This window comes from Globicephala melas, chromosome 5 (genome assembly GCF_963455315.2).
Source record: "Globicephala melas chromosome 5, mGloMel1.2, whole genome shotgun sequence".
Lineage (NCBI taxonomy): Eukaryota > Metazoa > Chordata > Mammalia > Artiodactyla > Delphinidae > Globicephala > Globicephala melas.
Window position 1 is genome coordinate 43,130,519 of NC_083318.1, and position 19,205 is coordinate 43,149,723.

The 19,205-nt window shown below is 43.0% G+C and overlaps 1 protein-coding gene across 1 annotated transcript in view; it reads right to left on the reverse strand.

Moving 5' to 3' along the window:
* Positions 1-11,693: 11,693 nt before the first annotated feature.
* PROM1 (prominin 1) overlaps positions 11,694-19,205 on the reverse strand; it is a 90,897-nt gene continuing 83,385 nt past the window's right edge. Inside the window, exons 22-25 of the mRNA XM_030864272.2 lie at positions 16,448-16,540; positions 13,212-13,330; positions 12,490-12,514; positions 11,694-12,061 (exon numbers count right to left, since the gene is read on the reverse strand). Of these exons, the coding sequence (XP_030720132.1) occupies positions 12,047-12,061; positions 12,490-12,514; positions 13,212-13,330; positions 16,448-16,540 (252 nt within the window). The 3' untranslated portion in view covers positions 11,694-12,046. The remainder of the gene's footprint in view (positions 12,062-12,489; positions 12,515-13,211; positions 13,331-16,447; positions 16,541-19,205) is intronic.

Sequence of the window (19,205 nt, forward strand, 5' to 3'; positions counted from 1 at the left end):
CACATGAAAAGATGAAGAGGTTTAGATGAAAGACATCAGAAAACAGCTCTGAAAAGGCCTGTGATGGCACAGGGGCAAACGGTACCCACGCCCAAAGAGCAAAGCACTCTTGCCTGCTATGGGCTATAAGGGGAAGACAGGATGGCAGAAAGATAAGAGACTGTTGTCTCCAGGAAGAGCAGCGCTGGCCTCTACCCAGACTACATTCGTTCTGTCACTCAATCTATCATTCTTCTGTCATTCGTTCATTCTTCCATTCATCCAGAGAGCACTCATGAAGCACTGCATGTCCCAGGCTCACTCTGTCATTGAATGAAATGCAGTCAAGAATGACATGATCCTCAAGAAGATGGAATTAGGGGGGCAAGATAAGGATACCAGTCACAACAATGTAGGGGTGATTGAAATGTTGGAGGGAAGACTGGAATGCCCAGGGTAGAGACATCTGACCTAGCCAAAGGCAGGGAGAATTTCTCAAGAGCCTTCAACTGGTTAAGAGCACTCAACGGCTAGAGAGAAAAGAACAGTATTTATTCAATGATTACTCAGTAACCACTCTATGTAAAGCACAGTATTAGTCACTGTGTGGAATGCAAGGTGAATGTGATTTGGCTCCCAGCTTCAAGACTGTCAGCTCAGTTGACAGCTCACTCTCTGAGGATTGCTGTAGTGGCGACATCTCATCACATCCCAGCCTCAGGCCTCTGATGCTTTTCAGCTGCTTACAGAAAAGGTCCAAATTTCTGAGTCTGACATATGAGGTCTTTCCCATCTTAATCCTAGCCAACTTCAAGGTCAATACCCACCACATCCTACATGTGTCCCCAGGCTCCCGCTATATCTTACTGTCCACTCTTCTCCCCACATGTCCTGTTTCAGGACACATTGCCTCTGCCAAACTGTTATCTTTGCCTGAAATTCCATTCCACCCACATCTACCTGGCAAATTCTCTCTCTGCCTGACTCCCTGTGCCTTCAACAGAATTCACTGTTCCTTCATCTGGGTTCTCATAAATTTTTACAGACTTCACCATTATTACAGTTGAGGTGTCACCTTGTTTTGGTTCATTCATGGCCTTGCCACCATCATCACCCTGGCTAGTGATATCCCTAGCCCAGAGCTCAAGAATGAAGCTTAGAAAGCACTTAGCAAATGTTTATTGGATTGAATTGGATTCTGTATTTATCAAGATTATTCTGATTGTAATAATAAAAAACTGAAAACAACAGAAACAAAATTGAGAATCTATTGGAAGTTTCTTATAACTCATGGAAGGCAAGGGTTGTATAGGACCACTGTCTCAAAATGTACCTTTGGTATTTTAATTTAAGGAATTTACTAAGTGACTATATGGAGAGTATAAAGCTATTGAAAAAAGAATTTATAACTCACATTTTCCACGAGAAGGGGGCATGCCATGCCATGCCAGGCCACATGGAGAAGCATCTGGTAATGAGCTTTGGATTGGCCATTTGAATAGCTCCAGTGGGATCTGGGGTAGAGGGGTCTCCCTAGCTATCTTGTACAAGGCCCTGGATGGATTTAGGGCAGGGAGAATATCGGCCTGATGTATGAGTGCTGAATAAAGGAGGTGCTTAACTTGCAAATGAGAGGTATGCTCCCAATTAAGTTGTTTGCTATCATTAGGAATTAACTACCCTGGGAGGGGCAGTCTCTCCTCAAGTTTACAAGGCCCTGCAAAATATGGAAGCATCATAAAATGCGGAATATTAAAAAAAATTAATTCAATCTATCCTCTGATGTTTTAACATCATATAAGGAAATCTTGGTGTGATGATCATGGAGATTTTTAGGGAGTAGGGCATAAGTTGCCCCAAACAGCAAAGAAAACATTTTGTTATGAAAGTAAAATAGAGGAACACAAGTAGAGGTGTATGGATTTCTTGTAGGCCAGTCCATAAACAGGTTTTCAATTTATATGATGTAATCCAAGAAAATAGATCTGGAATTTGGGGAGGTTTCTAACAGTACCTTGGTGGAGTTGGAAATCATTAAGAGTTTGACAATAATGTCTTTGTGTACGTACCTTGGTTCAAGGTGGTAGGCCTGGCAGTTATGCTGTTAGAGGATATAAACGAATAAGTGAGTACAGTATATGTAAAGATTAGTGGTATCATGTGTAATTAAGGGGAAGGACTGGTTATGGGGGTTGCATAGGAAACACAAGGCAGGAGATTGTGTGGGTAAGCAGGAGGTGGCAGCAGGAAGAGGCACTGAGGAGAGGATGGTCCTCTACCCAGGGGCCCGAGGCGATTGACTGATGTGAGGCAAGAGTCTCCTGGGGAACGCCATAATCTCCACTGATCTCTACAGTGGCTCAGACAGTAGCAACCTCTACTAGACTTCCCTTTAGGCATGGAGTAGAGTAATTTTAATAATACTGAATATTGGGTATGAGGGCCTTGGTGGATGGCAACACAGCATTAAAGTTGTAGTAATCCACAAGGAGGTGTCCTTTATTTTTTCCAGATTTAAGAGCAGGCAAAATTGGGCTGTCCAATGGAGAAGTAGGGATAATCATCCTTTCATTAATTAGGTTTTATATAATAAGTTTTCATCTCTGAAGGTCCTGTTTTAACTTACATTGAGCCCCATATTAACTATTTTAATGGGGGCTCATTGGATCCAATTCTATCAAGCAAAGTTATAAGTGCCAAAAGCTATTTTAATTTTAATTTTAATTTGTTATTCATTATGTTGCATCTATGCCCAATATGGGCTGCTTTAAGGCAGTGGGTGCTATGATCCTGGGGAATTTCGACAAGGCTACAGTTATAGGGAGGCATATCTATTTTTCTTCTATTTTATGTTTCCTTACTTTTAAGATTACACTTCAATAAGTGGTGCTGGGAAAACTGGACAGCTACTTTTAAAAAAATGAAATTAGAACATTCTCTAACACCATATACAAAAGTAAACTCAAAATGAATTAAAGACCTAAATGTAAGACCGGATACTATAAAACTCCTAGAGGAAAACATAGGCAGAACACTCTTTGACATAAATCGCAACAATATTTTTTTTGGATCCGTCTCCTAAAGCAAAGGAAACAAAAGCAAAAATAAATAAATGGGATGTAATTAATCTTAAAAACTTTTGCACAGCGAAGGAAACCAAACAAAATGAAAAGACAACCTACTGAATGAGAGAAGATATTCGCAAATGATATGACCAATAAGGGGTTAACATCCAACGTATATAAAACAGCTCATACAACTCAACATCAAAACAACTCGATTAAAAAATGGACAGAAGAACTGAATAGACATTTTTCCAAAGAGGACATACAGATGGCCAACAGGCACATGAAAAGATGTTCAACATCACTAATGATCAGGGAAATGAAATCAAAACCACAGTGAGATATCACCTCACAGGACTTCCCTGGTGGTGCACTGGTTGAGAATCCAGCTGCCAATGCAGGGGACACGGGTTCGTGCCCTGGTCCGCGAAGATCCCACATGCCGCGGAGTGGCTGGGCCCGTGAGCCATGGCTGCTGAGCCTGCGCGTCCGGAGCCTGTGCTCCACAACAGTGAGAGGCCCATGTACCGCAAAAAAAACAAAAGAAACAAAAAAAACAATCACTTGAATGAATTCAATGGTTGAATTTGTCTTAGACTCCAACTTATAACAACCAACTTTTACAACAGATGCTCATGGCTACGGGCTCTGTTTAGGCTAGTTTAGACCTTTGTCCTCAGTATGATCGGAAGCCTCCTGTTACCAGTTTTCAGAAGCATTGGTGACTCCATATCACCGCCTTGTGGTGATCTTGTCCTGGAAGACCACACTGGGATATGAGGAGGTTTTTTTCTTCCTTTTTGAATATTTGCATCTCTTTTCTACTTGAGTGATAACCAGACTACACATCCACATAGCACCATGTCATTGTTATGCTTACTGTATATTATTACATTAGATTTTTATAACAACGCTGTAAGGAGTGGCTTTTATGCTTAAAATAAAGATGAGAAAAGTGACTTATGGGACTTCCCTAAAGTCTCAGAACGCCATCCTTTCAGCTACACCCAGATCTCCTACTCCAGTTACAGTGTTCTTTCTCCTCTGATAGAAAAAGATTTTTTTTTTCATCTTTTTGTGGCACCACAACCCCAGATTAAGCCTGACAGCAAATGAGTGCAGGATTCTTGAAAAAAAATTCAGGAGATAGAACTGCACATAGAAAATCCTGGTAAGACTTCAGTTCACAGCCTGGGGGCTGAGAAAGGAAGGAGAGGCAGAAAGAGAACAGATGCTCCTGGGAGGTGTGGGTGCAGGGTGAATGATTCAAAGGCTGGAGAAAGGATGGGGATATGTACCTTTGCATAAAATGGTCACTATCTTTAGCAGGTCTGAAGTCTTCTCCAAATCTGATTTCTAAAACATTGATGGATACATGACTTCAGGGGAATATAAAATATATATTGTTAAAGAACAGACACAAGACACCCCAGCTGCCTCCAGGATGGCCTCAGACTTGAGCTCTCCAGGCAGAAAAAAGTCCTTCAAAGGGTTTCTTTATGCTGATTATAAATTGCCATTGCTGTGGAGCTCAGAAACCTGCATATATTTGCAACTAGACACACAGCAAGGGATTTTTTGTGCTCACATATTTCTTAGCCGTTAAACTCAAAGCACTTAGACCCCTTACCCCAATGCACTTCTCAGGCATTTCTTAAATCCTTCCTGCAGACAGTGATATTGTTGTTAAAAAGGTCAATAATTGGCCCAGTGTCCAAACTGGCCCAACGTTCAAATAAACTTTGAGTCTCTGAATGGAAGAGGAGGAGTATATGTGAGAGATGATACAGTTCAATGCCATCAGTTTAAATCCATTCATTCAATTAATTTGACAAATATTTACTGATGTTCCTAAATAAAGCTCAGACAGCTCATGTGTCTCTTAAAAGTCCTAGAGACTGTGACGTAGCAGAGTGTATAAATGGGTAATGCAGTCGCTGTTACAAATAAAGCCCCAAATCTCGGGGGCTTAACACACCGGAAGGTCATTTCTTCCTCACATGAAGTCCAAAATGAACGTTTCCACAGTCAATTATAGCCAACAAAATTCAGGTGTTGCCTCTACAGCCCCAGCCTGTCACCTTTGTCTGCTTGTAGCTAAATATTATACATTCTGTCAGTATTCTGCCTTGGACATGGCTAATGCCTTTTTCTCAGTCTCTTTGGTACCAAGTGTCAAAGGTCAGTGTGCTTGGAAGATCACTTGGATGTCCAAAACATATGTACTGTCCTAGTATTTGTCGTCAGTGGGTGAGCCAAGTAACTGGACAAGGCTTTCTCCCTTCAGGATATGACTACATGGATGCCTTCCTGCTGAGAGGCTCCCATAAAGGGCAGGTGGTGGCAGCTTCGGAATAGACTGGCTAATGTCGAAGCAGGGTGGAGAGAGCACTTAGCAGTCCTGAGGATATCGGGCATCAGTCACCTCAGTCCCGGGGACTGAGGCTCAAAGATTGATTCCTGAGGCAGTGAAGAAAAAGTTACCCTAAAGACCTCACAACCCAAGTAGGAAGCCCTGACTCAGTGGGGCAGTTTGGGAACAGGAGACAATGTGGGCTTCATCCAGGTATTTTGTTGAGCCTTGTGTACAAAGTGACCAGAAAGTCGGCCAACTATACCTGGGGACCTAGGTAGCAGGTGTGCTCGAGTTCCCACAAGCTACCTATGCTGGAGCCCTGCAAACCCCAAGGATTTGGTGAAAACCGGCTCTCTGATACTGCGAGCTTTGCTGCGGAAGGTAGTCTCTGCCCAGTCTGCCCTTGGGGTACTGGCTTCTTGGAGACACAGTTCCCAGCAATAGCCCACTTAAAAAAAATGGCTCCTTCCCTGCTCCTGGGCACCTGTGGAGACCAAGGGCCTTAGAAACGACAGCCAGATATCATTGTGTCCAGGGATCCCCATCCGGCATTGGTCTCCTCAGATGTTAAAGGCAGAGTTGGAAAGGCAAAGAGATTTCTCATAAAAAATGAAAATGGAACATTCCAGAGCATCAAGCCTGGTGCCACAGATGAGTGCTCTTCACACAAGAAGGTTGAGGCCATATCCTTCAGGATCCATCGTATCTCCCTTGGTTACTCTCAGGGCCAATTTTGGCTACCTGGAGATGTCTCCCAGGAAGCCCTGACGATGCTTGGGTCTGGCTTATGGAAGGCTCATCCCAACTAAAAACTGATGGAGTCCACTGGGTGGAAGGTTTACATCTGTGTGCCAAGGGGACTGGAATGGCTATCAGGATGTGGTACTGTCAGTAGTTCATCTGTCTTTCTGAAGGTAAACGGGGACCCTTACAGCTCTAAGGGTGAGCCTTGCCCTTTTCTGGCAAATAAACATGTGTCCTCTGCTGCCATCTCATGGCTACTTACGGCCTCTTCTTCTTCTTTTTTTAAAATAAATTTATTTGTTTATTTATTTTTGTCTTTGTTGCTGTGCACAGGCTTTCTCTAGTTGTGGTGAGCAGGGGCTACTCTTCATTGTGGTAAGCGGGCTTCTCGTTGTGGTGGCTTCTCTTGTTACGGAGCACGGGCTCTAGGCACGCAGGCTTCAGTAGTTGTGGCACACAGGCTCAGTAGTTGTGGCTCGTGGGCTTAGTTGCATCTCAGCATGTGGGATCTTCCTGGACCAGGGCTCAAACCCGTGTCCCCTGCATTGGCAGGCAGATTCTTAACCACTATGCCACCAGGGAAGTCCCTACTTATGGCTTCTAATGGCCTTTGACACTTAACCCCCTAACTGGAATTGCCATTCTGTGTAAGTGGCAGATTTGGGCCACACCATAGTAGCATTTGAGACAAAGCTCTACCATATTTTTGGATATCTGGCTCATTTACGGTCATAGATGCCATGCTACTGGCAGCAAAGGGCCCCTGACAGTAGGCTAATGAACACGACATTCCACAGACGTTTCCAATTCCTTCTCATGCTCAGCTGGTGGCATCATCCAGAGGTAGAAGGGACGTGGCTGGAAAGGTTGCTGGACAGACTGTGCTATCAGCACTGTGGACTACCATATAGCCAGACAAGGCGAGCGTTAATGCAGCTGGCCCTCAGAGGGAGTGAAACCAGGGCCGCTCACTTCTGCATCTGCACCTCTGTGATTAGAAGCAACAACCAGGGGTCAGAACACAGACCTCCAATATCTGAAGGACAGGGTCCTTAATGCCCATTCTTGCCCTCAATGTCTGTGTGCAAGCTACTCCAGGAACTCATGCACCACTGACTGGCTGCCATCGGAGTGGTGTGGGGGAATAGTAGTGGCTACAGAGCTCAGAGTTGAAATTGACTGAAATTAACCATAATTTACCATCCAAGACTTCCTCTGGAATTCGGCAGCCTTCAGTAGACTCCAGGGTTCCATGATAGTTATAGCAGACAGATTCTGCCTGTGCAATTCATTTTCAAGTGGGGAGATAGAGCCTGGTACTCCCTACTGTTCCACCTTCCCTTTCCTTTCCTCTTTGAACTGAATGGAGACACCTCTTCATGGCATCTCACAGGTAGGATAGCTTGACCAGCCTTCCTTGAACCCCCAGTGACAAGGAGTTCACTGCCTCAAAAAGAAACATGATCTGCTATATATTGAAAGCCTACCATGTCACTGGCAGGTGACATTAGCTCTCCTTTATTGAGTCTACTCAGTGCTAGCCATCATGAGGACCATCACATCCACCCAATGAGGTGGGCATAATCCCCTCCCCATTTAACAGAGGGGGGAATGAGGCTAAAGGAGCTTGAGTTGCTTCTCAAGGGAGAGCACATTTGAACTGAGGTCTCGAGTCCAATCAAGTATCAGTCCATACTGCCTCTTGATGACATATTTAAGATCACTTAAATATCGAAATGGAGTAACTGTGGTTCAGACATCCAAAATGGAGCTGGGTGGACTTTGTGGTTGTGGTTTCAGACATGTTCCTGTGTCCCTGAGAACTTGAATTTTCTCTGAATGGTATCAAACTCAAGGATACCACCAGCATTACATTTGAAAACATTATCTGCTAGCAGCTGCTAGTTGCAACCTTGTAGTTTCAAAATCCCCTCTGCCCCTCACAACACTGTATTCATTCAAACTCCAACCAATCCTTCCTTAACAAGCACCTTTACTTCTTGCCAGCTCCAATTCTAATTCCTGACCAACAACTTTATGTCACTGTGCGTTTTTTTCGCCTTTATAAGCTTCCCCCATTTTCTAGTCTGGTGGAACACAATTCAAGTGCTTCTTTCTTATCAAACAAACTTGGGTCTGCTCACCCGTGTGCAGTAAAGCCAATCTACTAACACCAGCTGTGGTGAAGGAAAGTGCAGCATTTATTGCAGGGTGCCAAGCAAGGAGTCCAGGCAGCTAGTGCTTAAAAGACCTGAACTCCCAAATGGCAGGAAATGTTTTCAAAGACAGGGTGAGGGAGAGGGCTGCAGGCTGTGTCATCAGCTCATGGACATTCTTCTGATTATTTGGTGGTGAGGTCATCAGGAGTCAACATCATCAACCTTCTGGTTCCAACTGGTCTGGGGTCTATGGGCTTGTGGGCAGCACACAATTAACTTCTTCCACCTGGTGGGGGTTTCAGTCTCTGCAAAACAGCTCAAAGGACATGGCTCAGAACCCTGGGGAGGAACTAAAGGTCATACACTTTGTTTAATTGCTAAACAATTATTTTGTCTTGCTTGACTATTTTCCTTTGTTTCTGCATTTTCTCACTTATCTGATTGCAGTTATTATTTGCAACTTGGGGAAGGCCAAGGAGACTAAAGTTTTTCTACAAACAAGAGGCAGGCAGAGGACATGGTGGGGTAGGGGTGACTGTCCTGGCAAGGTCCCATAGGTCCTGCTTGGTTACATCTTTAATGTGTGTCTCCTGGGATGCACTCCTAACAAGCCCCAAATAAACACCTCTCTAATCAGGTGTCCATCTCTGAAACTGTGGTTAACACTCTAAAGGGCTATGGGGACTCAAAGGAACTTAAGACCTGGGCTGTGTACGCAAGGGTTTGAGATCTTGCTGGGGAGAGACAGCAAGAGTAAATGCTCGTTTAGAAGAGGGTGGAGAAGTGGTGGGTGTCACTGATCTGACTTGATGGCAGTGGCGTTTCAGGGAGCGGATGAAGGCGTGCAGGAGCCCCTTCTTCAGGAAGATGGGAGTGGAAACAGGCATTTCAGATGGATGGATGGTGGGTTTGGGCCTGGTGGTTAGCCATGAACATGCTCTCAGGACTGGCTCCACCTTCTCCCTTTTCCCCTGCAGCCCTTACATAGGCACCAAAAGTCTGTAGTTTGCACTGGGGCTTAGCCACATTTCTTGGACGAAAGCTAGTTTCTAAATCTTTTCCGTCAGGGTGACTTGAGGTATGCTTGGCCAACTTTATGTACTTTGGACTCATCTGGAAAGCTTGTTAAAATACACATCCCTGGGCCTCACCCTCAGAGACTCTGATTCAGGGTACCTGGGGTGGAGTCAGAATTAGCCTTTTTTGAGCTCCCCAGGTGATTCTTCTGGTCCTCAGGCCACACTTTGAGTAGCACTGATTGATACTGCATTTCATCCTTAGAGAACACCAGACAGCTATCTGGTGGTTTTAGTTTGAAACGCTGTCAGTAAGCGGTCTGTGCCCAAACCCACCCTAGCTTGTGACGATGTTACAGAGTCCAAGCTCGTACTGCTCACTGTAGGACAGGCCAATAAATCGAGACATGAGGTGTTGAGGCAAGGAAAAGCAACTTTATTCAGAAAGCAGCAGACCCAGAAGATGGTGGACCAGTGTCTCAAAGAACCATTTTACCCGAGTTAGAATTCAGGCTTGTTTTATACTAAAAGGGGAAGGGGTGCACTGACTGTTGCAAACTTTTTGGTGCTGGAATCCTTTGTTCTTACAGGTTTGGTCACAATATTCCTATAAACCTCAAAATAGGACAGATATCATTCTCTGTTTATCTCTATATGAATGGCAAAGTGTTATAACTCTAAAGGTCAGAGCCTTGAGAATGGGCTATCCTGTATATTTCAGGCTGTAGGCAACATTCTTTTACAAAAGATGCAAAGCCAGCATGACTAAGCAGAGGCAACAGAGCACTAAGGTTAGCGCTAACGGAACAGATTCAACAAGAGAGCCAGGAGCTATGGAATCTGGGGGACCTGGATCATCTTCTGACTCAAACACTTAGGAGCTGGGTGATATTGGACAACTCACTTCCGTAAGCTTCAGGCCACTTCGTTTATAATTAGAACTAAAACTGCTGACCTCATGGGATGCAGTGAGGATTACAGGAGGGGACAAGTGAAAGGCACAGAACCTTCATAAGAAACAGATTTGTTAAATGTGTCATAGGTTTCTCACGCACATATTTTTCAGAAATTCAACTGCAGGAACCCTCCCCTGACTTCCACCACCCCACAGCCTTCTGTGTCTCTCATACACTCATCAAATGGGTCGTCTTGGTTTCCACCACTGACACTGAGCTCCTAGGAGGCTGGATCTAGTCTGTTAGCTCACCTCTCCCCCATCCAGTGTCTTGCACAGTGCTTGGGACATAGTAGATGATCAATGAATATATATATAAAAATCAGATGAAATGCATGTAGAAGCTGTATCAGTAATTCTCAACCCAGGTTACACATGAGAATTACCTGGGATACATCTCAGAAATTCTGATTTAATTAACCAGAGGCAGTGTTTCTCAACCCTGGCTGTACATCACAATCACCTGGGAAACATTTTAAATCCACATGCTCAAGCCACATCCCTAACCAACTACATAAGAATCTCTTGGGATGGGACCCAAACATCAGTAATTTTAAAAAGATACCCCCTCAGGTGAATCCATTGTGTAGCAGGGGCTGGCATCACTGGGTTAGATGCAGAGACAATTGATTGACACATGCAGTGGGTTATTAATGTGCTCTTAGATACAGACAAATCTTAAAGGTTAAAATTAAGAGGGGAATGAGTCACTATTTTGTGTATGTCTACTAACATTTTTTTATTTTCTGCCATTTCTGATTTTGGTAATTTACCTTAATTTCTGTGTGTACAGTGTCACTTTCTTTCGTGTCCACTTCTCTATCTCTTTGGCTATTTGCTATTGCTGTTGGGTGACTGTGTGTGTGTGGGGGGGAATAATCTCCCACCGGCCGCCCACCCCGCCACCAAATTTATGTTCACCTAGAACCTGTGAATGTTTGAAAATAGGTTGTTTGCAGATATGATGAAATGAAGGTGAGCTCATTCTTGCTTAGGATGGGCCCTGACCCAGTGACTGGTCTCCTTAGGAGATAAGGGGAATTGGGACACACATACACAAAGGGAAGCTCCATGTGAAGACAGAGGCAGAGACTGGAGTGATAAATCTACAAGCCAAGGAAGGCCAAGGATTGGCAGCAATCATCGGAATCTCAGTGAAAGGCCCGGAACAGACTCTCCCTCAGGCTCTCTGAGAGGAACCAACTCTGCTGACATGTTGATTTCAGACTTCCGGCCTCCATAAAAGTTCGAGAACACATTGCTTTAAGCCACTCAGTTTGTGTGATGTGTTACAGCCGCTCTAAGAAAATACTACAGAGACTTCATTGACATCTGTAGTTTAGATCTATTTTTCAATAAGAGGATTAGAGTCATAATTCTGAAATCATTCTTTTATTGTTCACACACAGATTTGCTATTTTCTGGACTTTGTCTAACTAGGAGTCGAAGTTCCCATTGGACGAAATGTGCCCAAATTCCTGTCTTGCTCCAAAGGCTAAACTGGGAATTCATGAATGTTTTACATATTTAAATTTTCATAGACGGCTCAGATGATTAAAGCAAAACTTCTAAAAAAATAGGCATGTGCGCTTTCCACTCTTAGGCCGGTCAGTGCATACTCCGTGTGACCCCGCTGAACTCTGTAAGCTCCTGAACAGAACGTTTCTTTCCCAATATTTGGAGATGCTGCAGGTCATGAACTCATGCAGTTGGAGCTGTTTAAAAACTTTGTTCAATTTGTCTGGGTGCCTCAATGTCTACGAGAACCAATATTAGCATTTTCCATACTGTAACAAAAATAAATGCACCAAAAACACCATGTTATTTCTAAGATGAAGCATTTACATCATGGATTACAAAGACAATGTAATGGTCGTAAAAAAAAAAAGTATATAACAATTTGTTAAATCTATAAAGAAGGTAAAAAAGTATATTTACATTTTCTTCCCTTTAAAAAACCAAAGATCCAAACAAACATTTTATATAGTAATAAATTTAACATAGACGATTTTCATTCGTTCAACAAGGATGTCTTTGGTATTCTCCATGTGCCAGCTCTCATGTTAAGAGGCATCAGCATTTATTTTTATCCGGGCGTATTTGTTGTTGTTATGTAATTTAATGTTATTATTTTAGTTTTAAAAGTTTGTCATCTAATAATAAAGCCCTCCCCAGTCCCACCTTATAAATATGGCTTAAAAAAGAAAAGGCTTACTTTTTTCATGGGTATAGTTTCAACACTATAAAACACAAAAAAGGAGATAAAATGATTTTTCAATTACAATTACAGCTCAACAGCTGCATCCCCCACCTTTTTACTCTAATACAGATGCTGAAAAAGCAAATTCAGGAGAAACACATATTAAGAAGGAGGTAAATGAAGTCAGAATGAACACATTTTGAATACAAGTTCACCAGGCACAGAGTGAAGGGTGGACCACGGAGCCAAAATGAAAACTAGTAAAAACTGTTATAAAGTAAAGTGCCAAGTCCCTGAGACAGAGGAACTGCAAACAAGAAATAAGAAGGCTGATTAAGGAAGCTGAGACGATTAAGCAAGGGGAAAAAAAGTTAAAATAAGCATAAGAAAACCAGTATAAAAATTTCATCTGAATAGAGATGACCTATTACACTAATATGTATAAAATGGATAACTAATAAGAACCTGCTGTATAAAAAAACAAATTAAAAAAAAAGAATGTCATATAGTTGTAATCATAAAATAAATTGGGATTGACATATATATACTAATATGTTTAAAATGGATAACTAATAAGAGCCTGCTGTATAAAAATATAAATTAAAAAAAAGAATGTCATATAGTTGTAATCATAAAAAAAAAAAAATCAAGTTTAATCGCATCAGAGCCGCTCTTTAGCAAGTGCTCAGAAGGTAGCGCCACTTAGAAAATGATTCCCCAGCCTCTTGTCTACTTACTCATCGTCATATACATCTTCAGAATCCATTCGACGGTAGTACTTAGCCAGCTTTACGGCAAAAATGATAGCCGGAAGTAAAAATGCGGTAGCTTTTCCTATACCAAACCAAAACAAATTCTGCGGGGAAAAAGGAAAATCATGAGGATTAGATGCTTGAAGATGGGAAATGGAAAACAACACTGGCTTGGGGAAAATAACTTTATTTTGCAGTTTTTTTAATGGATTCTAATTTTGTGAACTTAAGATGAGCTGGCCACTGTGTGAAGTGCTACCTATTATTATAATTCATTCCATCTTTCTGAAAACCTTGAATAGATCCTATTGTCATATTTATTTTATAAATGAGGAACAGAGGCAGCAAGTGCTGAAGCAAGGTTTAGCATCTAAGACACCCCCAAACAACAGCTAACCATCCCACTCGATGGCCCCCGGCTTTGAGGCCAGCCATAAGAGCATGGACAGCCTGCAGGCCTGAGCTCAGATCCTTCTCTGAGTTGTTTTGATGTGAGGGTTGTTCATTCAACTTCCTGGCTTTGCTCTGCCTCTGAACAGTGGGATTGGCAGCATCCTCATCCCATAACACTATTGTGTGAAGAAAACAGATGCAACGTTTGGTACGTAACGATGCCCCCAACAAACGTTCCATGATGAATTTAACCAATCTTTAAGGATGGTCATGGGCTGAATTCAGTCCTGTTCTGCCTAAAAAACAATGTTAAAGTATTTTTTAAAAGACAGCTGCCTATACTCCTAAGTCAGATGTCACACAGAAACCTGGCTTTACGTCTTTTCTCTAAAAGTCTCAAGTCGGAACTCAATGCTGAGCCCTCGTTCCCACAAGGCAACATCAGCTGCAGCTGAGTGATGGTTCTTCCTTCAGGAGGGGTATCTGTCCTCAGTCTGTTGCAGGCCATACCACTGGCTCTTACAGGGGTGATACCCAACATTATTTAACCTGACCCACCAATCAGAACAGAGATGGCTGTGCACAACCAGTATGGCTCTGTGGGTACCAGACACTAGCCAGCATCTGGTCTTGGCCTGTTTTGTAAATCTACAAGCTTCCAGATCCTTGTAGAGGCTCAAGTCTGTGGCCCCTGCCTTAGGATAACCCTGTAACACTAGAGCAGCCCTCCCCAGCCCACTGGGAGGTGAAAGGCAGCTCGGACATAAAAACAACCGCCCAGACCCTCATGTCTCAGCCACTGCGCTTCTGCTCTGTTCCTGGTTGAGTTTAGCGTTGGACAGAGAGGCATCACTTGGCCCAGAATTTTCAGTAAATTTGTTCTCCTTTCCCACATATTCTTTTATTGGTAGATTTCTACACTTTCAACCTTGTTTTGAGAGGCTTAGAGCTTTATGACAACCATTCCTTTCCTTCTGGGTACAATCAAGGTATAAAAGAAACATGTTTGCCAGCCAGGAGTCTATTTTCCTGGCTGAGCCAAAGGCCAGAACTCTTCCTTACTCTTTAAACCACCTGCTACAAAGCTCTAGCCTACAGTCTTCCTGAGCATCCTTTAGGCCTCCCCTCCAGTGGTCCCCGATGGTTTTGGAGAGGCACCTACTAGTTGGGTGATCTGACTGGCTGCGGCAGGCAGTGGAGACTGGGCACAAGGAGAGCAGTTCAGAATGAACCAGCCTAACTAACCTAGGGCTCCCCTAATGAGGGCTTTACTCAAAGCCCTCAGCAGGGGCTCCAAGAAGCAGACAAAAGGGTACAAAGTCAGGAGGGGAGGGAAGCAGCCAGGAGACCAAGGCGGGGGATCTGCATGGCTGGGAAAGTGTGAGGATCATTTCCATCCAGGTACAAAAGTCCCTCCCAGAGAGACAAGTGATAATGGAATGGAGAGATGGACCAATAGAGCACTCTGAATGTACTGTGACAGGCAGCTATCTGATCATCCTTACGGCCTGTGCCAGAGAACACTCCAGATGACAGGGTCACAGCAGTGAACACACAGCTCATGCTCACGGAGTTCAGAGTCCAGTGTGTGTTGCGGGGGACAGGTCTTACCAAAGAGCCACACCAATGTACAATACAAACAGCAAAAACATCTCTACAGGAAAAGCAGAAAGTTCCATGGGAGTGTACAAAAGGGAGCCAAATGTAGTTGGGAAGATCAGAAAAACCTTCCCGGAAAAAAAGATATGTTTGAGCTAGGACCCGAAAACAGAATAACAGCTAATAACAGCGAACATTTATGGAGTGTGTTAATGTACCAGGAAAGGTGTTAAGGGCTTTCCATGTAGTCTCTCTTTGAACCATCAAAACAACCCTATTAAGGTGAAGAAGCTCAGAAAAGATAAATAATTGTTCCATGTCACAGAGTTCAGAAAATGTAGAAGTGGAATTTGAATTCAGAGTCTGTGTTCTCAACCATTATATTATAAGACTTAGAGGAGTCAGCTAGGTGGGATATGGGTGTAGAGGGGAAGAATGAGAGAGAAACAGAGGGAGAAGGAGCTTGTGTCTAATTTCTAGGCAGCGGAACTGGCATATGCAAAGGCCCTGGGGTGGGGAAATCTAGATTTTTTTTAAACATCTTTATTGGAATATATAAAGAGATGAAAGAAAACACTGAAGCACAGAGAGAAAAGTGATCAAATAGTACAAAATGTGCCAATGGGCAGGTACCCAATCATGCAGGGACTAGAGCATGACATTAAGGATCCTGATCCTTCCCGTGATATTAACAGTGAGCCACTGAGGTGCTTTAAGTGTAGGGAATGAGAGGATTGACTCATAGAGAGAGTCAGTGTATATCGAGGAGTGAACAGAGCTGAGGAATAACCTTGGTTAACTGGAACTTACCAGTCCAATGGTAACATCTTAAAGGGCTGTTAACTCAAAAATTAAACTAAGTCTGCTATAGCTTTAGGGTTACATATATAGCTGCACTAAGAGTCCTTTGGAATATTGGCACTCTGCACACCAGTGATGTTCCTTTCTAATTATTTCAGACAAACAGTTTTCTTCATGAGGGTCTCTTGACTTCTGTAAATAAAATTCAAGTAAGGAGTGAAGATATGCAGCGAGGACTTTGACTTTTCTAGCTTATTAGTGTTAGAACACATTCATCTACATTTTAGATCTTAGGTCTTGGATTCTACAACTGTAACAGACCCAAGCAGAAACCTATTTTATATTATAGTGTGAACTACCATCTGAAAAAAAAAATCAAAGATAATGAGTTTACTGTGTTTTCTTCTTTTGAAAGATGAAATTCTTACCAGGGGGTCAATAATGTAGCTGCACAGAAAGACATCAATAGCCGAATCTAGAGCGGTGGCCACTGGTTTGCAGGCTGCCATTTGCTCAGTGATCTACGGGGGTAAGAAAAACAGGCAAACTTAAATGGAGCCACACCCACAAAATTCCACAAGAATAAAACTAAACACCCTATTCAATTCTGGCCTGTTCACAGAAAGAATCCTTAGGCCCTCTGGATATGGAGCTGATGGCTGATTTCTGTGGATGAGTTCTACGACAAAAAAGGTATGCACTTGAAAGGAAGATGCCGATTCTCTCTGAGCCTTGGTTTTTAGCTCCCTGGTTTGTTATTTGGAAAAGTAAGACCCATCTTGCTGGACTCTGCAGAGACTTAAAGAGTATATGTGGTCAGCACAGTGCCTCAGTCTGAGTTTCTTACCCGCCGCCTTTGTAGTCTGACAAAGGATGTGGGAAGAAAGTGGAAAGTTAGGTAATGAATAAGTCTACATTTTAGAACAGGGGTTGGCAGACTTATTCTATAAAGGGCCAGAGAGTAAATATTTTAGACTTTGCAGGCTCGGCTGAGATGTATCTGTCGCAACTGCTCCACTCTGCCATGGTGGGGCGAAAACAGCCACAGACAATATATGAACAAATGGGTGTGGCTGTGTGCCAATAAAACTTTATTTACAAAAATGGCAGGACCTGCTGACCTCCGTTTTAGAAGACAGAAAGCAAAGTACTCATTGCTGAGGTAAGACTAAACAAGTTTAATGAATCACAGACAGATGCTCCAATCCCATTAGCTTAAGAAAACTACGTTCATTCGTTCAAAAAACTCTGGAGTAAGTACAAGAAGCTAGATGCGAGTTCCTGGGGTGGGGAGTGTGTCTGATTTCTTTTCCTTTATTGGTTGGCTCACCTCCCCCTTTTCTTCCATCTCTACCTTACAAAGCAGCCCATATTAATAACATTATGTTTCTCCAAGCTCAAACAACCGTATACACCCTTTATAGGCTTTTCACTGTTGGTTTTATAAAAAGTGGGGTAAGGGTACACATGGGTCAATGCAACAGGATAGAAAGCCCAGAAATAAACCCACGCACTAATGGTCAATTCATCTATGACAAAGGAGACAAGAATATACAATGGAGAAAAGACAGTCTCTTCAATTAGTGGTGCTGGGAAAACTGGACAGCTACATGTAAAAGAATAAAATTAGAACATTCTCTAAGACCATATACAAAAATAAACTCGAAAGGGATTAAAGACCTAAATGTAAGACTAGATACTATAAAACTCCTAGAGGAAACCATAGGCAGAACACTCTTTGACATAAATTGCAGCAATAGTTTTTGGATCCCTCTCCTTAGAGTAATGGAAACAAAAGCAATAATAAACCAATGAGACTTAATTAAACTTAAAAGTTTTTGCACAGCAAAGGAAACCATAAATAAAACAAAAAGACAACCTACGGAATGGGAGAAAATATTTGCAAATGATGTGACCAACAAGAGCTTAATTTCCAAAATATACAAACAGCTTATACAGCTCAATAACAAAAAAAATCAAACAACCCAATCCAAAAAGACAGAAGACCTAAATAGACATTTCTCCAAAGAAGACATACAGATGGCCAACAGGCACATGAAAAGATGCTCAACATCGCTCATTATTAGAGAAATGCAAATCAAAACTACAGTGTGGTATTACTTCACACGAGTCAGAATGATCACCATCAAAAAGTCTACATATAGGGCTTCCCTGGTGGCGCAGTCGTTGAGAGTCCACCTGCCAATTCAGGGGACACGGGTTCATGCCCCGGTCCAGGAATATCCCACATGCCGCAGAGCGGCTGGGCCCGTGAGCCATGGCCGCTGAGCCTGCGCGTCCGGAGCCTGTGCTCTGCAACGGGAGAGGCCACAACAGTGAGAGGCCGGCGTATCACCAAAAAAAAAAAAAAAAAAAAAAAAAAAAAGTCTACATATAATAAATGCTGGGGAAGGTGTGGAGAAAAGGTACTATAATTCTCCATCGGTTGCGTGCGCCACTGGAAACTTCACTCTGCTCCTTCACTTCTCTCTACTGATTTATTCATGGAGACTTAACTTTATGGACTGAATTTTGTCCCCCAAAGGTTCCAATGTTAAAGTTCTAACCTCCTGTACCTCAGAATGTGACTGTATATGGAGATAGGGTCTTCAAAGAGGGAATTCAGGTAAAATTAGGTCACTAAGATGACTCTAATCCAATAGGACTGGTGTCTTTATAAAAGAAATCTGGACACAGACACAGAAGGAAGACGACGTGGGGACACAAGGGGAAGACGGCCACCGACAAGTCAAGGAAAGAAGACCTCAGAAGAAACCAACCTGCCGACACTTTGACCTTGGACTTCCAGCCTCCAGAACTGTGAGAAAATAAGCTCCTGTTGTTTAAGCCCCCTAGTCGACCAATACACCAATGACATAGCAGGTTCAGTGCTGCCCAGGGCGTGTACAAACCACGGCTGCAAATGGACTGTAACGTAAGGAGCTCACGGTTTGCCAGGGGAGACACAGTCGAGGAGACCAGAATCCCTACAGCAATGAGCAAAGGGAGATGGGGGAGAATGCAAGGGGCATGCTGTCCGCGGTGGGCAGGCCCAGGAAGCTGCCCAGCATGGACACACTTGTGCTGAGTCTTATGGTGCCTCCACTTGTGGCTCCTACATTCAAGGTCCTTTTACTTACCTTCTGTCTAATTTCTGTGAATTTAATTTGATTTCCTCCTGATTTT